The sequence below is a fragment of the Betta splendens genome, chromosome 1 (assembly GCF_900634795.4).
Source record: "Betta splendens chromosome 1, fBetSpl5.4, whole genome shotgun sequence".
Classification (NCBI taxonomy): Eukaryota; Metazoa; Chordata; class Actinopteri; order Anabantiformes; family Osphronemidae; genus Betta; species Betta splendens.
Window position 1 is genome coordinate 18,905,859 of NC_040881.3, and position 19,360 is coordinate 18,925,218.

The 19,360-nt window shown below is 39.9% G+C and overlaps 1 protein-coding gene and 10 non-coding genes across 12 annotated transcripts in view; 1 reads left to right on the forward strand and 10 right to left on the reverse strand.

Annotated features, from left to right (window-relative positions):
- The window catches only part of LOC114854404 (sodium/potassium/calcium exchanger 3), an 80,478-nt gene that overhangs the window by 58,020 nt on the left and 3,098 nt on the right, over positions 1-19,360 (forward strand). The window contains exons 3-15 of one of the 2 annotated variants that reach the window (XM_029148741.3): positions 10,296-10,372; positions 12,888-12,962; positions 14,089-14,173; positions 14,276-14,379; positions 15,424-15,498; positions 16,218-16,243; positions 16,332-16,385; positions 16,454-16,587; positions 17,767-17,927; positions 18,062-18,323; positions 18,411-18,577; positions 18,664-18,778; positions 18,886-18,998. In XM_029148741.3, coding sequence (XP_029004574.1) covers positions 10,296-10,372; positions 12,888-12,962; positions 14,089-14,173; positions 14,276-14,379; positions 15,424-15,498; positions 16,218-16,243; positions 16,332-16,385; positions 16,454-16,587; positions 17,767-17,927; positions 18,062-18,323; positions 18,411-18,577; positions 18,664-18,778; positions 18,886-18,998 — 1,448 coding nt within the window. The remainder of the gene's footprint in view (positions 1-10,295; positions 10,373-12,887; positions 12,963-14,088; positions 14,174-14,275; positions 14,380-15,423; positions 15,499-16,217; positions 16,244-16,331; positions 16,386-16,453; positions 16,588-17,766; positions 17,928-18,061; positions 18,324-18,410; positions 18,578-18,663; positions 18,779-18,885; positions 18,999-19,360) is intronic. The other variant, XM_029148751.3, reaches the window with a different exon arrangement.
- trnac-gca (transfer RNA cysteine (anticodon GCA)) lies at positions 1,824-1,895 on the reverse strand. The gene has a single exon. It is a non-coding gene; the product is annotated as a tRNA-Cys (tRNA).
- trnac-gca (transfer RNA cysteine (anticodon GCA)) lies at positions 2,386-2,457 on the reverse strand. The gene has a single exon. It is a non-coding gene; the product is annotated as a tRNA-Cys (tRNA).
- On the reverse strand, positions 2,948-3,018 carry trnac-gca (transfer RNA cysteine (anticodon GCA)). Its single transcript has one exon. It is a non-coding gene; the product is annotated as a tRNA-Cys (tRNA).
- On the reverse strand, positions 3,510-3,581 carry trnac-gca (transfer RNA cysteine (anticodon GCA)). Its single transcript has one exon. It is a non-coding gene; the product is annotated as a tRNA-Cys (tRNA).
- Positions 4,075-4,145, reverse strand: trnac-gca (transfer RNA cysteine (anticodon GCA)). Its single transcript has one exon. It is a non-coding gene; the product is annotated as a tRNA-Cys (tRNA).
- On the reverse strand, positions 5,766-5,837 carry trnac-gca (transfer RNA cysteine (anticodon GCA)). The gene has a single exon. It is a non-coding gene; the product is annotated as a tRNA-Cys (tRNA).
- On the reverse strand, positions 6,331-6,402 carry trnac-gca (transfer RNA cysteine (anticodon GCA)). The gene has a single exon. It is a non-coding gene; the product is annotated as a tRNA-Cys (tRNA).
- trnak-uuu (transfer RNA lysine (anticodon UUU)) lies at positions 6,676-6,747 on the reverse strand. The gene has a single exon. It is a non-coding gene; the product is annotated as a tRNA-Lys (tRNA).
- On the reverse strand, positions 6,896-6,967 carry trnac-gca (transfer RNA cysteine (anticodon GCA)). The gene has a single exon. It is a non-coding gene; the product is annotated as a tRNA-Cys (tRNA).
- trnac-gca (transfer RNA cysteine (anticodon GCA)) lies at positions 9,136-9,206 on the reverse strand. Its single transcript has one exon. It is a non-coding gene; the product is annotated as a tRNA-Cys (tRNA).

A 19,360-nucleotide genomic window follows, 5' to 3' on the forward strand; every position in this document is an offset into this window, starting at 1 on the left:
CCTTTCTTGGAAGACACAATGGTAAGTGATATAGTTACAAGACGAATGATGCAGAACAGAGTAGGCAGAATGATTTCCAAGTTGTAGAGGGACGTCATTATGATGACACTTGATGAAAAATTTTACAAAAGGGAGCAACCAGAGTTGAACTGGGGACCTCTTGATCTGCAGTCAAATGCCCTACCACTGAGCTATACCCCACACTATTGATAGTATAGATTCAGATAGTTTCAGACATAGGTCGTAAACGATTAATGTGTGGCATAAGGGAATACTACGCACCTCTACTGTAGAGAGAATGAATCAGTAAACAATTCCCTGTTAAGCCTGGACTTTAATGAACTAAATGTTTCTCTTAGATTTAACATCCCTGATGCTTATATAAGATGGGACCAGTGTACTATCTCTGAGAACTGTAGAAACTGTCAAAATGACATATCTGTTCACTAGAAAGCTTGGGTACATTCCTGATAGGCATGGATGGGGGTCGATCCCTAGATCTTTGGTTTACAAGACCAACGCCTTACCACTTGGCCTCCACGCCTCAATAAGTGATTTAAAACTATTTTTAGAAGACACAATAATAGGTGATTTAGTTACAAGAAGAATAATGCAGAACAGAGGAGGTAGAATGATTTCCAAGTTGTAGAGGGACGTCATTATTATGACACTTAATAAAGTAATTTTACAAAAGGCAGCACCTAGAGTTGAACTAGGGACCTCTAGATCTGCAGTCAAATGCTCTACCACCGAGCTATACCCCACTATTGATAGGATAGATTCAGATAGTTTCAGACATAGGTCGTAAACGATTAATGTGTGGCGTAAGGGAATACTACTAACCTCTACTGTAGAGAGAATGAATCAGTAAACAATTTCCTGTTAAGCCTGGACTTTAATGAACTAAATGTTTCTCTTAGATTTAACATCCCTGATGCTTATATAAGATGGGACCTGTGTACTGTCTCTGAGAACTGTAGAAAATGACAAAAATCAATGTCTGTCTTTTTAGAAAGCTTGACTGAATTCTTGACCTTCATGGACGGGGGTTGATCCCATGATGTTTGGTTTACAAGACCAACGCCTTCCCACTTGGCCACCACACCATATTGACTAAAGTAAAACCTTTCTTGGAATACACAATGTTAGTGATATAGTTACAAGACGAATGATGCAGAACGGAGGACGCAGATTGATTTCCAAGTTGTAGAGGGACGTCATTATGATGACACTTGATGAAAAATTTTACAAAAGGGAGCATCCAGAGTCTAACTAGGGACCTCTTGATCTGCAGTCAAAAACTCTACCACCGAGCTATACCCCCCACTATTGATAGGATAGATTCAGATAGTTTCAGACATAGGTCGTAAACGATTAATGTGTGGCGTAAGGGAATACTACTAACCTCTACTGTAGGGAAAATGAATCAGTAAACAATTTCCTGTTAAGCCTGGACTTTAATGAACTAAATGTTTCTCTTAGATTTAACATCCCTGATGCTTCTATGAGATGGGACCTGTGTACTGTCTCTGAGAACTGTAGAAACTGTCAAAATGACATATCTGTTCACTAGAAAGCTTGGGTACATTCCTGTTAGCCTGATAGGCATGGATGGGGGTCGATCCCATGATCTTTGGTTTACAAGACCAACGCCTTACCAATTGGCCACCACGCCTCAATAAGTGATTTAAAACTATTTTTAGAAGACACAATAATAGGTGATTTAGTTACAAGAAGAATAATGCAGAACAGAGGAGGTAGAATGATTTCCAAGTTGTAGAGGGACGTCATTATTATGACACTTAATAAAGTAATTTTACAAAAGGGAGCACCCAGAGTTGAACTAGGGACCTCTAGATCTGCAGTCAAATGCTCTACCACCGAGCTATACCCCCACTATTGATAGGATAGATTCAGATAGTTTCAGACATAGGTCGTAAACGATTAATGTGTGGCATAAGGGAATGCTACTAACCTCTACTGTAGAGAGAATGAATCAGTAAACAATTTCCTGTTAAGCCTGGACTTTAATGAACTAAATGTTTCTCTTAGATTTAACATCCCTGATGCTTCTATGAGATGGGACCTGTGTACTGTCTCTGAGAACTGTAGAAAATGACAAAAATCCATGTCTGGCTTTCTTGAAAGCTTGACTACATTCCTGACATGCATGGATGGAGGTTGATCCCATGATGTTTGGTTTATAAGACAAATGCCTTCCCACTTGACCACCACACAATATTAAGTGAAGTAAAACCTTTCTTGGAAGACACAATGGTAAGTGATATAGTTACAAGACGAATGATGCAGAACAGAGTAGGCAGAATGATTTCCAAGTTGTAGAGAGACGTCATTATGATGACACTTGATGAAAAATTTTACAAAAGGGAGCACCCAGAGTTGAACTGGGGACCTCTTGATCTGCAGTCAAATGCCCTACCACTGAGCTATACCCCACACTATTGATAGCATAGATTCAGATAGTTTCAGACATAGGTCGTAAACGATTAATGTGTGGCATAAGGGAATACTACGCACCTCTACTGTAGAGAGAATGAATCAGTAAACAATTCCCTGTTAAGCCTGGACTTTAATGAACTAAATGTTTCTCTTAGATTTAACATCCCTGATGCTTATATAAGATGAGACCAGTGTACTATCTCTGAGAACTGTAGAAACTGTCAAAATGACATATCTGTTCACTAGAAAGCTTGGGTACATTCCTGATAGGCATGGATGGGGGTCGATCCCATGATCTTTGGTTTACAAGACCAACGTCTTACCACTTGGCCACCACGCCTCAATAAGTGGTTTAAAACTATTTTTAGAAGACACAATAATAGGTGATTTAGTTACAAGATGAATAATGCAGAACAGAGGAGGTAGAATGATTTCCAAGTTGTAGAGGGACGTCATTATGATGACACTTGATGAAAAATTTTACAAAAGGGAGCACCCAGAGTTGAACTGAGACCTCTTGATCTGCAGTCAAATGCTCTACCACTGAGCTATACCCCCCACTATTGATAGTATAGATTCAGATAGTTTCAGACATAGGTCGTAAACGATTAATGTGTGGCATAAGAGAATACTACGCACCTCTACTGTAGAGAGAATGAATCAGTAAACAATTCCCTGTTAAGCCTGGACTTTACTGAACTAAATGTTTCTCTTAGATTTAACATCCCTGATGCTTATAAAAGATGGGACCTGTGTACTGTCTCTGAGAACTGTAGAAAATGACAAAAATCAATGTCTGTCTTTTTAGAAAGCTTGACTGCATTCTTGACATGTATGGATGGGGATTGATCCCATGATGTTTGGTTTACAAGACCAACACCTTCCCACTTGGCCACGACACCATATTGACTAAAGTTAAAACTTTCTTGGAAGACACAATGTTAAGTGATTTAGTTACAAGACGAATGATGCAGAACGGATGACGCAGAATGATTTCCAAGTTGTAGAGGGACGTCATTATGATGACACTTGATGAAAAATTTTACAAAAGGGAGCACCCAGAGTTGAACTGGGGACCTCTTGATCTGCAGTCAAATGCCCTACCACTGAGCTATACCCCACACTATTGATAGCATAGATTCAGATAGTTTCAGACATAGGTCGTAAACGATTAATGTGTGGCATAAGGGAATACTACGCACCTCTACTGTAGAGAGAATGAATCAGTAAACAATTCCCTGTTAAGCCTGGACTTTAATGAACTAAATGTTTCTCTTAGATTTAACATCCCTGATGCTTATATAAGATGAGACCAGTGTACTATCTCTGAGAACTGTAGAAACTGTCAAAATGACATATCTGTTCACTAGAAAGCTTGGGTACATTCCTGATAGGCATGGATGGGGGTCGATCCCATGATCTTTGGTTTACAAGACCAACGCTCTACCACTTGGCCACCACGCCTCAATAAGTGGTTTAAAACTATTTTTAGAAGACACAATAATAGGTGATTTAGTTACAAGATGAATAATGCAGAACAGAGGAGGTAGAATGATTTCCAAGTTTGTAGAGGGGACGTCATTATGATGACACTTGAATGAAAAATTTTACAAAAGGGAGCACCCAGAGTTGAACTGAGACCTCTTGATCTGCAGTCAAATGCTCTACCACTGAGCTATACCCCCCACTATTGATAGTATAGATTCAGATAGTTTTCAGACATAGGTCGTAAAACGATTAATGTGTGGCATAAGAGAATACTACGCACCTCTACTGTAGAGAGAATGAATCAGTAAACATTCCCTGTTAAGCCTGGACTTTACTGAACTAAATGTTTCTCTTAGATTTAACATCCCTGATGCTTATAAAAGATGGGACCTGTGTACGTCTCTGAAACTGTAGAAAATGACAAAAATCAATGTCCTGTCTTTTTAGAAAGCTTGACTGCATTCCTTGAATGATGGATGGGGATTGATCCCATGATGTTTGGTTTACAAGACCAACACCTTCCCACTTGGCCACGACACAGATTGACTAAAGTTAAAACTTTCTTGGAAGACACAATGTTAAGTGATTTAGTTATACAAGACAGAGCATGATGCAGAACGGGATGACGCAGAATGATTTCCAAGTTGTAGATGGGACGTCAGTTATGATGACACTTGATGAAAAATTTTACAAAGAGGGAGAATCCAGAGAGTCTAACTGGGGACCTCTTGATCTGCAGTCAAATGCTCTACCACCGAGCTATACCCCCCACTATTGATAGGATAGATTCAGATAGTTTCAGACATAGGTCGTAAACGATTAATGTGTGGCGTAAGGGAATACTACTAACCTCTACTGTAGAGAAAATGAATCAGTAAACAATTGCCTGTTAGGCCTGCACTTTAATGAACCTTAATGTTCTCTTAGATTTAACATCCCCTGATGCTTATATAAGATGGAACCAGTGTACTATCTCTGAGAACTGTAGAAACTGTCATATCCTGTTCACTAGAAAGCTTGGGTACATTCCTGATAGGCATGGATGGGGGTCAATCCCATGATCTTTGGTTTACAAGACCAACGCCTTACCAATTGGCCACCACGCCTCAATAAGTGAATTAAAACTATTTTTAGAAGACACAATAATAGGTGATTTAGTTACAAGAAGAATAATGCAGAACAGAGGAGGTAGAATGATTTCCAAGTTGTAGAGGGACGTCATTATTATGACACTTAATAAAGTAATTTTACAAGAGGGAGCACCCAGAGTTGAACTAGGGACCTCTAGATCTGCAGTCAAATGCTCTACCACCGAGCTATACCCCTACTATTGATAGGATAGATTCAGATAGTTTCAGACATAGGTCGTAAACGATTAATGTGTGGCATAAGAGAATACTACGCACCTCTACTGTAGAGAGAATGAATCAGTAAACAATTCCCTGTTAAGCCTGGACTTTAATGAACTAAATGTTTCTCTTAGATTTAACATCCCTGATGCTTATATAAGATGGGACCAGTGTACTATCTCTGAGAACTGTAGAAACTGTCAAAATGACATATCCTGTTCACTAGAAAGCTTGGGTACATTCCTGATAGGCATGGATGGGGGTCGATCCCATGATCTTTGGTTTACAAGAACAACGCCTTACCACTTGGCCACCACGCCACAACAAGTGTTTTAAAACTATTTTTAGAAGACACAATAATAGGTGATTTAGTTACAAGATGAATAATGCAGAACAGAGGAGGTAGAATGATTTCCAAGTTGTAGAGAGACGTCATTATTATGACACTTGATAAAGTAATTTTACAAAAGGGAGCACCCAGAGTTGAATTGGGGACCTCTTGATCTGCAGTCAAATGCTCTACCACTGAGCTATGCCCCCCACTTTTCATAAGTTAGATTCGGATAGTTTAAGACATAGGTTGTAAACGATTATTGTGTGGCATAACGGAATACTACTAACCTCTACTGTAGAGAGAATGAATCAGTAAACAATTTCCTGTTAAGCCTGGACTTTAATGAACTAAATGTTTCTCTTAGATTTAACATCCCTGATGCTTCTATGAGATGGACCTGTGTACTGTCTCTGAGAACTGTAGGAAAATGACAAAAATCCATGTGTGCTTTCTAGAAAGGCTTGACTACAATACTGACATGCATGGAATGGAGGTTGATCCCATGATTGTTTGGTTTATAAGACCAACGCCTTCCCACTTGACCACCCACACAATATTAGTGAAGTAAAACCTTCTTGGAAGACCACATGGTAAGTGATATAGTTACAAGACGATTGATGCAGAACAGAGTAGGCAGAATGATTTCCAAGTTGTAGAGGGACGTCCATTATGATGACACTTGATGAAAAATTTTACAAAAGGGAGCACCCAGAGTTGAACTGGGGACCTCTTGATCTGCAGTCAAATGCCCTACCACTGAGCTATACCCCACACTATTGATAGTATAGATTCAGATAGTTTCAGACATAGGTCATAAACGATTAATGTGTGGCATAAGGGAATACTACGCACCTCTACTGTAGAGAGAATGAATCAGTAAAACAATTCCCTGTTAAGCCCTGGACTTTAATGAACTAAATGTTTCTCTTAGATTTAACATCCCTGATGCTTATATAAGATGGGACCAGTGTACTATCTCTGAGAACTGTAGAAACTGTCAAAATGACATATCTGTTCACTAGAAAGCTTGGGTACATTACTGATAGGTATGGATGGGGGTCGATCCCATGATCTTTGGTTTAAAAGACCAACGCCTAACCACTTGGCCACCACGCCTCAATAAGTGATTTAAAACTATTTTTAGAAGACACAATAATAGGTGATTTAGTTACAAGAAGAATAATGCAGAACAGAGGAGGTAGAATGATTTCCAAGTTGTAGAGGGACGTCATTATTATGACACTTAATAAAGTAATTTTACAAAAGGGAGCACCCAGAGTTGAACTGGGGACCTCTTGATCTGCAGTCAAATGCTCTACCACCGAGCTATACACCCACTATTGATAGGATAAATTCAGATAGTTTCAGACATAGGTCGTAAACGATTAATGTGTGGCGTAAAGGAATACTACTAACCTCTACTGTAGAGAGAATGAATCAGTAAACAATTTCCTGTTAAGCCTGGACTTTAATGAACTAAATGTTTCTCTTAGATTTAACATCCCTGTTGCTTATAAAAGATGGGACCTGTGTACTGTCTCTGAGAACTGTAGAAAATGACAAAAATCAATGTCTGTCTTTTTAGAAAGCTTGACTGCATTCTTGACATGCATGGATGGGGTTGATCCCATGATGTTTGGTTTACAAGACCAACACCTTCCCACTTGGCCACGACACCATATTGACTAAAGTTAAAACTTTCTTGGAAGGTACAATGTGAAGTGATTTAGTTACAAGACGAATGATGCAGAACGGAGGACGCAGAATGATTTCCAAGTTGTAGAGGGACGTCATTATGATGACACTTGATGAAAAATTTTACAAAAGGGAGCATCCAGAGTCTAACTGGGGACCTCTTGATCTGCAGTCAAATGCTCTACCACCGAGCTATACCCCCCACTATTGATAGGATAGATTCAGATAGTTTCAGACATAGGTCGTAAACGATTAATGTGTGGCGTAAGGGAATACTACTAACCTCTACTGTAGAGAAAATGAATCAGTAAACAATTGCCTGTTAGGCCTGCACTTTAATGAACTTAATGTTTCTCTTAGATTTAACATCCCTGATGCTTATATAAGATGGAACCAGTGTACTATCTCTGAGAACTGTAGAAACTGTCATATCCTGTTCACTAGAAAGCTTGGGTACATTCCTGATAGGCATGGATGGGGGTCAATCCCATGATCTTTGGGTTACAAGACCAATGCCTTACCACTTGGGCACCACGCCACAATAAGTGATTTAAAACTATTTTTAGAAGACACAATAATAGGTGATTTTGTTACAAGATGAATAATGCAGAACAGAGGAGGTAGAATGATTTCCAAGTTGTAGAGGGACGTCATTATTATGACACTTGATGAAAAATTTTACAAAAGGGAGCATCCAGAGTCTAACTGGGGACCTCTTGATCTGCAGTCAAATGCTCTACCACCGAGCTATACCCCCCACTATTGATAGGATAGATTCAAAAAGTTTCAGACATAGGTCGTAAACGATTAATGTGTGGCGTAAGGGAATACTACTAACCTCTACTGTAGAGAGAATGAATCAGTAAACAATTCCCTGTTAAGCCTGGACTTTAATGAACTAAATGTTTCTCTTAGATTTAACATCCCTGATGCTTATATAAGATGGGACCAGTGTACTATCTCTGAGAACTGTAGAAACTGTCAAAATGACATATCTGTTCACTAGAAAGCTTGGGTACATTCCTGATAGGCATGGATGGGGGTCGATCCCATGATCTTTGGTTTACAAGACCAACGTCTTACCACTTGGCCACCACGCCTCAATAAGTGATTTAAAAACTATTTTTAGAAGACACAATAATAGGTGATTTAGTTACAAGATGAATAATGCAGAACAGAGGAGGTAGAATGATTTCCAAGTTGTAGAGGGACGTCATTATTATGACACTTAATAAAGTAATTTTACAAAAGGGAGCACCTAGAGTTGAACTGGGGACCTCTTGATCTGCAGTCAAATGCTCTACCACCGAGCTATACACCCACTATTGATAGGATAAATTCAGATAGTTTCAGACATAGGTCGTAAACGATTAATGTGTGGCGTAAGGGAATACTACTAACCTCTACTGTAGAGAGAATGAATCAGTAAACAATTTCCTGTTAAGCCTGGACTTTAATGAACTAAATGTTTCTCTTAGATTTAACATCCCTGATGCTTCTATGAGATGGGACCTGTGTACTGTCTCTGAGAACTGTAGAAAATGACAAAAATCCATGTGTGGCTTTCTAGAAAGCTTGACTACATTCCTAAAATGCATGGATGGAGGTTGATCCCATGATGTTTGGTTTATAAGACAAATGCCTTCCCACTTGACCACCACACAACATTAAGTGAAGTAAAACCTTTCTTGGAAGACACAATGGTAAGTGATATAGTTACAAGACGAATGATGCAGAACAGAGTAGGCAGAATGATTTCAAGTTGTAGAGGGACGTCATTATGATGAACTTGATGAAAAATTTTACAAAAGGGAGCACCCAGAGTTGAACTGAGACCTCTTGATCTGCAGTCAAATGCTCTACCACTGAGCTATACCCCCCACTATTGATAGTATAGATTCAGATAGTTTCAGACATAGGTCGTAAACGATTAATGTGTGGCATAAGGGAATACTACGCACCTCTACTGTAGAGAGAATGAATCAGTAAACAATTCCCTGTTAAGCCTGGACTTTACTGAACTAAATGTTTCTCTTAGATTTAACATCCCTGATGCTTATATAAGATTGGACCTGTGCACTGTCTCTGAGAACTGTAGAAAATGACAAAAATCCATGTCTGGCTTTCCTGAGAGCTTGAGTGCTTTCCTGATAGGAATGGATGGGTTCCAATCCCATGATCTTTGGTTTAATAGACCAATACCTTCCCACTTGGCCACCACGCCATATTAAGTGATGTAAAACCTTTCTTGGAAGACACAATAAGTGATATAGTTACAAAATGAATGATGCAAAACATAGGAGGCAGAAGGTTTTTCCGAGTTCTAGAGGGATGTCATTATTATGACACTTGATAAAGTAATTTTATAAAAGGGAGCACCCAGAGTTGAACTGGGGACTTTACTGAACTGAAGGTTTCTCTTAGATTTAACATCACTGACAGATGGGACCTGTGTATTATCTCTGAGATCTGTAGAAAATCATAAAATTGCATGTCCCTTTCACTAGAAAGCGTGAGTGTTTGCAGAGTTCAACTGGGTCACCTCTTGACCCGCAGTTAAATGCTCTACATGTACCACTCAGCTATAACCCCCACGTGCCAATGGGATAGATTCAGACATAGGTCAAAAACAATGAATGTGTTATGTAATGGAATACTACTAAGCCCTGTTGTAGACGGAATGACTCAGTAAACATTTCCCTGTTAAGACTGGACTTTACTGAACCAAAGGTTTCTTCTAGACTTAACGTCATTAACACTTTTCTAAGATAGGACCTGTGTATTAAGTCTGAGAACTGTAGAGAATGACAAAAATGCATGTTCCCTAAAGCTTCAGAACCTGCCTTGCAGGCATGGATGGGGGTTGATCCCATGATCTTTGGTTTACAAGACCGACAACAATAGACACACACTGCCATAGTGCGTAACTGTCCTAAAGTTTTCTAACTTAATTTTTTTGTCTTTTCCAGCTCTGCATGAGTTCCCTACAGACCTGTTCACAAACAAAGAAAGAACAGAAGGAGCTGTGGCCCTGCATGTCCTTTGCGTAAGTTTACTGCACTTGGCTGCATCCATGTGTACAAAGAGCCTGCTCTCAGTACTTGGAGGGCAGGTCAAGTAGGTGGTTCTAGAGATTTGTTTATTGTAAGATGTAAGAGAGATCCTGGTCAAAAATGACACCGAGGTTCCTCACAGTAGAATCTGAAGCTAATGTTATGCCATCCAGGGTGACTCAATAGTGTCTCTCTCAGATTTTTAGGCCCAACAATGAGAATTTCAGTTTTATCTGAATTTAGTTGAAGTTTTGGGACCTCCAGGATTTGATGTCTTTTAAACAACTCTGAATTTTGACTAATTGATCTGTTTCATTTGGTTCCAAAGACATAAATAGCAGAGTATCATCTCTACCTAATAATCTCACCTAGAGGAGACATGTATAGGCTAAACAGAATTGGACCAAGCACAGAACCCTTTGGTACTCCATAGCTAATCCTTGTGCATGTGGAGAATTTCTCATTAACACGAACAAGCTGGAATCTCTTCAAAAAATAGGATTTAAACCATCCCAATGCTGTTCCTTTACTTCCGATTTAATGTTCTAGTCTCTGTAATAGAATGTTATGATCAATGCAGCACTAAGATCTAATAGGACAAGGACAGGGTGGTGCCAGAGGGTGCTGGTGAGTGGTGGTTATACTGTAGGTGAGAATATCTGAGGAACAATGCCAGCAGGCCCAAGAGCTGGTTCAGAGGCCTCTTCTTGACCTTTGTTGATCACGAGCTCAGCACTGTCTGATCGGATCTCAGGTGGAAATGGGAGATGACGGTGACTTTATTACTCGCCCGCTGTCTCAGTTTTCTTCAATTTTAAATTCAACTGCTTCATCCTCTTCTGCAACATCTCTGTTTACACAACCAATTCTTTTCAAATACATTCATCAGTGCTTTACATGCCTCAGCTATTTTCAGCTGTCTTAAGTGTTTCAGCTAATTTCAGCAATTCTCCAGGATTACATTCAGCAAGGCAACATTCATTGTGCATTTTGCAATGGAGATGGTTTATCTAGTCATTATTATTATTATTGTTGTTGTTGTTCTGTTTCTTTTCCGTACATTTTTTGTGAGTTAAATAGTCCAGAGTTGAATAGTTTTCAAGTTATTAAGCTTTTTTTTATTTTCTCCCCATTGGAATGAATGGAAATCCATTTTCAAATATTCTTCAGCTTTGTCTTCTTTCAGCTTTAACTACTTCAACACACTTTATGCTACAGACACTGTTCGAACTTGAAACTATTCTTCAAACTGTTACTCATCCAGAAATCTTTTGAATAACTTTTATGGTATAGTTTCTGATTTATAGGATGTTAAATATGGAGTGGCTTTTGAGGCATTTTGAGATTTTCCATTAGTGTGTATTGCGTGAGCTAGAGTGCGTGATGTCACACCTAGGGGGACACATTTTTAAAACCAGAACTTCTGTCTATAATTTAACAATTACCTACACATGCTTTTTCCATATCCTTCCAAAGTAAAAACACCAATTATTTAATCAGCTTTTTTAATCATTTTTATGCCTCTGAATAGGTAATGACTGCTAATTAATGAGACTGTTTTACAGTTTAGCAATTGTCCACACACCTTTTCCAAATACTTTCAAAACAAAAGTTCAAAATTTTGGTTTTGACTGGTTAAATATGACTACTTATTAATACTACTTTTTAGCTTACTAATATTACCTGCACTTTTCATCCATATGCTTTCAAAATAAGACCACAGATACTCTTGGGAAGGATAACCATCTTGTTTTGCCAGCCACTAACAGCAGATGAAGAAAAGAAGAAGGTTTTGGCTAAATGAGGAATCTGTGACTTTCTAACAACTGCCCGTTTTGATTCAAAATAAAAGGCTGCTAAATTACTTACAAACGATGTCCACAGAAAACATTTTTATTTAATCAAAGTACAAATAATCTGTGACACACAAATGCAGCTACAGTCAGCAACATTGTGGCAAAGTGCCTGGTTTAATGATGATCAATTATTTTTATCTAACAGCATTAACAGCATTAGTAACAGCTTTATAAATAAAGCAGCAGTCGAAACTAGCTTCAGTATGCCAAGGACAAACCAGAAAAAGCAGCCGAATGAGAATAATCAAGAATAAATGATCATTTCTCTGCATAGAAAATATAGAGAAATTGGAGTGTCCCTTTATTCTTAAACACTACTCCCCATCATTTTGGTCAACTATAGAATATCTGTGAAGTTTTCTTTTCATGATGAACACAGTGTCAGGGTGTCAGTTTGTCTTCTCCTTCTCATCCTTCTTTGCTTCATGTCCACCTTTATGTCAGACCACCTTGTTTCTTTATTTCCGCTACTGTGTGGAACGTGCATCAATGACTGCAAACAGTTTTCAATATAAATGCCATATTTATCAATATATCAATATAAATTTCAAAAAATATTTTTAAAGTGGTCATTAGCATAGTACGGTGTGAATGAGTAACACGTATGCGTCTCTGATCCCTGTCATTTTTATCATTATCCCTCTTTCCACAGACCATTTACATGTTCTGTGCCCTGGCGCTGGTCTGTGACGACTACTTTGTCCCTTCCCTGGAGAAAATATGTGAGGTAGGAATGTTATTAAACAGTATGCAGTATTTATCAAATTAACACTCAGGTGGAGTATTTGGTCAAAAATACCATCATTGCTTGTCATCATCACTGGCTTGCAAATGTATTTCTACCTCTAAAAGCTTCCACATTTTGTCATGTTACAACCTAAACCTCAACCTCAACCTCATATGCTATGTGTGGTGGAAAATTAACACTACCTGCCACTTTGGAGCCACATTACAGGACATTTTTCAAATAAAACCGGCATTTAGGAGTGCCTATTCCTGGTCCTCAAGAGCTACTGCTGATTTTCCAACTCTCCCTGCCCCAGCTAATACTGATTACCTAGATCAGGTGTATTCAGTCAATTAGCAGCCAACTGACACACCTGACCAAGGTAATCAGATGGGAGAGTTGGAAAACCAGCAGGACAGTGGTTCTCGAGGACCAGGATTGGGCACCCCTGCTCTAGATGTTTATACTGTAGCTGAGACATACTGTACCTCAAAGGACGTAGCTGTAGAAAGACATAGTTTCACAAAATACTGACTCAGAATGGCTGAATGAACCAATGACTTTGACCACACCAATATAATATATTAATACTGTGTTTAATGTTTGTTGAGGGGTATAAATACTCTTGCAAGGCACAGCTGATGAAGATGCTGTTATTGCTGAAATATGTCACAAATGAGCCTCTAGCAATAAGGAGCTGGTTTATATTCCCAGGGTGGCCCAAGTACCTTTCTGTGTGGAGGTTGCATGTTCTCCCTACAGTACTTGAAATTTACAAGTACAAGTACAGTTACAATCTAAATTGATCATAGGTGTGTGGTTGTTTGTCTGTATACGACATATGGCCCTGTAAAAAATTGGTGACCTGTCCACGGTGCACTCACCTCTTATCCTCGAACATAAAACAATTCCGAAGATGAGAGAGTGAATGTAGATAATGTCAGATTTATACAGTGTAATTTGCAAAAGATTAACCTGGATCTAAGACTCGCTAAAAACATGTTAATATGCCACATAGTGTGTCTACACAGTCAATCAAAGTATGCTCTATTTTGTTGCATTCTTAAGAATAGACAGTAGTTGATAACCAACTGTTTGGATTCATTATTCTCCTTCTATTTTTAAGCATCTCCATCTCAGTGAAGATGTGGCAGGTGCAACCTTCATGGCCGCTGGCAGCTCCGCTCCTGAGCTCTTTACCTCAGTTATAGGTACAGTATCATGTACAGCAAAGTCTCCATCTCTTTGCTGTATTCAGCACTGCAGAACATGTTCTTGCATCTCGTCATCTAACAAGTAATGTCTCGCTGCAGGGGTGTTCATCACCAAAGGTGACGTGGGCGTAGGGACAATTGTGGGCTCGGCCGTTTTTAACATCCTCTGCATAATTGGAGTGTGTGGCTTTTTTGCCGGCCAGGTATGATGTCATAACAATATGGCTTTGCTACATCCTAATGCCACCTTTAAATATTCATGTACATAAACTCAATGCATACATGCATAGAATGAAGATCGCACTGGTGATGAATGCATGGCTCCATGTATTTGACAGCTTCAGAGGTAATGTGATCCATGTAAAAGTCGCCCATAACCACATACTGTATACGATATAATATAAGCAGCTTAAATGTTATGGGCCATCTCCCCGATTAAAAGTGGAGTCAGTCTGTACATCACTGCAGGACTTTGGGAACTTCTTCTGTTACATACAGCTGCACTTAATCTCCTGTGATTCCAGGGTACACATTCTCCCTAAAGGTATACACTCATTATGTTTGATTTAAAAAAGCATTTAGACATTATATTTTCCTTTGTACGTGACTTAACCCGCAACGTGTGATAACGTAATATAGTGCCATCTCTCTCTGATGCTAGAGTATGTGACATGCCTGGGACATGGGAATGAGTGGAGTACAAGGATAAGCTCTCTGCTCTAAAACATATATGCACTGGGCTCCAAACAGTGATGCAATCCTAGATTGTGCATTATGTAATCCTGGTGAGATAATGTAAGTGTAAAAGGGCTTTGAGGGATGGGCGTGCAGTAATATCATCTTTAAACCGTGCAGCGCACATCACTACTGTTTATTAGCTTTGGCTGGCATCATTGTCAGCACCATTGTCAGCGTGGCTAACTACAAACAAACCTGTTATGCCCTGTTATGCCTCACTCATCATCAGCAAAGAATTCCACTACCGGGAGTGGCACGGCAACTCCTGACCGTCTACGTCTGTAAGCAGAGTGGAATAGCAGAGCATCAGTCCCTGTTCTGTGGGAGCCTGAAAGGCATCTGTCTGATTACATAAATTGGATGAACACAGCACCATTTCTATGTAGGAAGATACCTTGGAATTAACTGATCACTGATTAGCTCCTCTGTTTATAAGGCCAAGTGTTGTGTGAATTGAAGCCAACCTTTATAAGTGTCCTTATCTTTCTTTTTGTATTTTGTTCTTGCAGGCAGTGAAGCTCTCCCATTGGGCTCTACTGAGAGACTCCATCTACTACACCTTCTCTATCACAGCCCTCATTGCAGTAAGAACTCATACTAATGCACAAGCTTACATATGACTAAGGACCAATACACAGGCTTGAGTGCTTGTTGAGAACAATTACGAAATACTCACTCTGACAATAATATATAGTAAATAAGGTCATATTGAAAGTATAGTTTATGAATTTGTGCTTTATTATCAAAATCCTATTTGCACTTTCTGCCTCAGCAGTTTGTCCAATCAATAAACCAACACAGGTTGTGTGGGTGTTCGCAGATTTTCACATGGTCACAGCAATTTTCTTTAGTAAAAAGTAAAAGTAGTGCTAAGGAAATATGGAAAACACATTACATCCCATTTCCAGGTTTTCTTTGCCTGCCAGCACTGTTTTAAGGGCATGGAGGAGATTCCAGGCGGAAGGTAGTTATTCACTGTCTGTCATCTCATTGGGAGTATGACCTGTTGTTGGTTAGATGTGTCTATGATAATGATAATTTAATATATAATACAATCCATATAACACAGACTCTTTCCTGATCCCTCAGAAACATATGTACCACTATTGCACCACGGTGTTTTACAGCTTGTAAGAGAGCTTTTCTGACTTTAAATTAGATAGAATTAACTAAAAGGTCATGTGTTGACCTTTTCCCAGGTATGAGCTCTGGATTGGTTATGCCCTCTAGTGTGGTTTGTGCAAAAATGCAGAATGAATATAGCCTTATTTCTCTTTATGTCCTTTTTGTGTTGCCTTTCTAGTTCATCTATGATGAGAAGGTGTGCTGGTGCGTAATGTTTTCCCTCGAGATAATTACAATACCTTTTTATCCTAAAAGCTTTCACGGATTTCATTGACTTTGTGTTTGTGTACAGGTGGGAGTCTCTTGTCCTGATTCTTATGTATGCAGTCTATATCCTCATCATGAAGTGAGTATTATTTCCTGAAACTTTTTAAAGCAGTTTTTACCACATAATCACTCTTTCTTCCTTGCCAGGTTCAACGGTAGGGCACAGCGCTACTTCAGCCGGAGAAAGAAAAGCTCCATCAATCTGACCAATGGGCTGACAGGAAGCACGGATCTGGAGGATAATGTCACATGTGACGCCACTGCAGTCTTGCTAAAGAAAGGTATAGTGCTCTACTTCTGCTTCTGCTTTGTCCTTTAACAGGGCTCTGCAGAATTCCACTGCTCATTGAAATCTGCATAAAAGCACTCTCTTGATCTAATTCTTCTCCTTCTGTCATGCTCGCACAGAATGGCAAAACGAGTTTGTGGTTTGTGATGAGGACCTAAGAAGTGCATCAGAGTGGAGAGCAAAATAGTTCACACTTTATTAAACTATATAGTAAATTACACACAAATGCTAGATAATCTGAAGACTCCTACAAAAAAAGGGATGAGAACAAAGTGTGCCCACAAGGCTTCACAAGAACAAGGTTACAAACACGGCCAAATGGCCTTTGTAAAAGAAACAAGAAAACATGGTATGGGTCGCTTATAGAACACATGGCAAAGTGGACAACTAATATAATTATGGTGGGTGTGGCTGATGGCAAGGGACCATAGTTATGGAGAGAGTCAGTGTAGTAGAACAAGGCCAGGCCAGGGACCATTAATTTACCCTATGTTATGAAACAGTGGTCAAGATGATCAGTATTAGCTGGGGCAGGGAGTGTTGGAAAACCAGTGGCTCTCGAGGACCAGGGTTGCAGACCCCTGTCATGAAGTAATTATGCACAGTAGGATTTAAGCTACAGCGGTTGATTTAAACCAGGTTGATGATGGCAGCAGTGTCTCTCACATCCCAGACAGATAAGAGGCTGAAAAATACTAGGTTCTCAACTCTCTCACTTTCCAGATCTTTCACAGGTGGTCTCAGTATAGCTGCAGGTTGTGTTCTTTCTTTCAAGATTTGAGGTACGGTATGAGGCACAAAGCATCTGAAGTAAAAGAGCTGTCACTGTAGAAAGAACCAATCACCCTACTCCCCTGAATGCAGGATCCAGGTTAGCACATTCAACCACATAGTTGCAGGCCAATACCTTCTAGTCCAGTCCCTGATGCCAGCTGTGGATTGGATCTGGACTAACAATGGTTCACTCTAGAAAATAAAATGCTTTGGAGATAACATCTCCTAGAACAAGAATTTTTTACGTTACATTATAGTTCAACAGAATTTCTACCTTTCCACAACTTCTAAATCTGCAGCCAATGTTGTCCTCCACAGTCAGAACATCCTGGCTTCTACATGTGGTCTCTTTGTGTGGACTGTGCACATTTCATCTGTGTCTGTCACTTCTTTCTAGCTAACTTCCACTGCACTCCATCTGTGCTGATGGTAGATGAGCTGCTCTCCACATACCCCCACCAGCTGACCTTCTCCGAGGCTGGAATGAGGATCATGATCACCAGTCATTTCTCCCCCAGGACCCGGCTCACCATGGCCTCTCGTATGCTTATCAATGAGGTAAATATACACTGAGCATATGTGTTACACACATATTTTGGTGGGTTTCAGAAAGCACAACCATCAACACATTCACTAAACACAACGTCCAAACATATGGTACATGTGTGATAATAATGTACACTCACCTGCAGAGACAAAGACTGATCAACACCACAGAGACTCGAGTCAATCGGATCACCAATGGTGACTCTGACTCAGTAGTTAGAGTTCAGGTGAGGCGGGGCCTGGAGAATGGCTCGGGAGGAGCAGAGCACGGTCTGAACGGGAGATGCCGACTTCCGTCTGGAAACAAGACAGAGAATGAAAATGAATACAATGACAACAATGAGAACAATGAGGACAGAGAGGGAGAGGATGACAACAAGGGTCCCTTGGTGCCGTTTAAAGTTCCAGGTACTATTAAAATTAAATGACCACTGATTATAAGGTTTTTCTTGTAGTGTTATCCCTGAAGCCACAATCGTGTCTGTTGTCCTGCAGCTGGGGTGTGTAACAAGCTGAAGTGGCTGACTATGTGGCCCCTGTCATTGCTTCTCTTCTTTACGGTACCCAACTGTTCCACGCGGCGCTGGGAGAAATGGTTCATGGTCTCCTTCTTTACAGCCACTCTCTGGATTGCTGGCCTGTCATACATCATGGTCTGGATGGTTAGTTCAGTTAGTCACATGCAGGAAACGCATCTTCTACTAACCTCCTGTGTTGTAGAAGTGAATATAAATCTGTTTGTTTCCAGGTAACTGTTATTGGCTTCACCCTTGGTATCCCAGATGTCATCATGGGCATCACATTCCTAGCAGCAGGCACCAGTGTGCCAGACTGCATGGCTAGTGTTATAGTGGCACGGCAAGGTACACGTGTGTGTTCAAGTAATATTGCGTTAAGAGGAGTTTACAGCAGACTATTGCTCGTCATGACTAACTCAACTCAGTACACAGGTGTTGTTTTCTTACCTCAGGTCTGGGAGACATGGCAATCTCCAACTCCATAGGCAGTAATGTGTTTGACATCTTGGTGGGTCTGGGCCTGCCGTGGGCACTGCAAACACTCTGCATCGACTACGGCTCAATCGTGAGTCCGTCTCTTACTCGAAAGAGATTTATCTGAGATGCAACTAGAATAAGACAAAAATATAATTATGAAGGGCAGATTAATTTGTCTGTAACGGTATTTGTGTGTGTGTGTGTGTGTGTGTGTGTGTGTGTGTGTGTGTGTGTGTGTGTGTGTGTGTGTGTGTGTGTGTGTGTGTGTGTGTGTGTGTCATAGTCGTTAGTGTTTTACTCTAGACAAGTCTGAAGTTCAACTATAGCCTCTCCTGTCTTTCTCACGTTCACCAAGATGATGGATCGAGTTAAGCTTGAACAGGGGCTGGACCGAAAAAACAGAGAGTGGGCGAATTCAAACAAAGCTCGTATATTAACAAACATACTGAG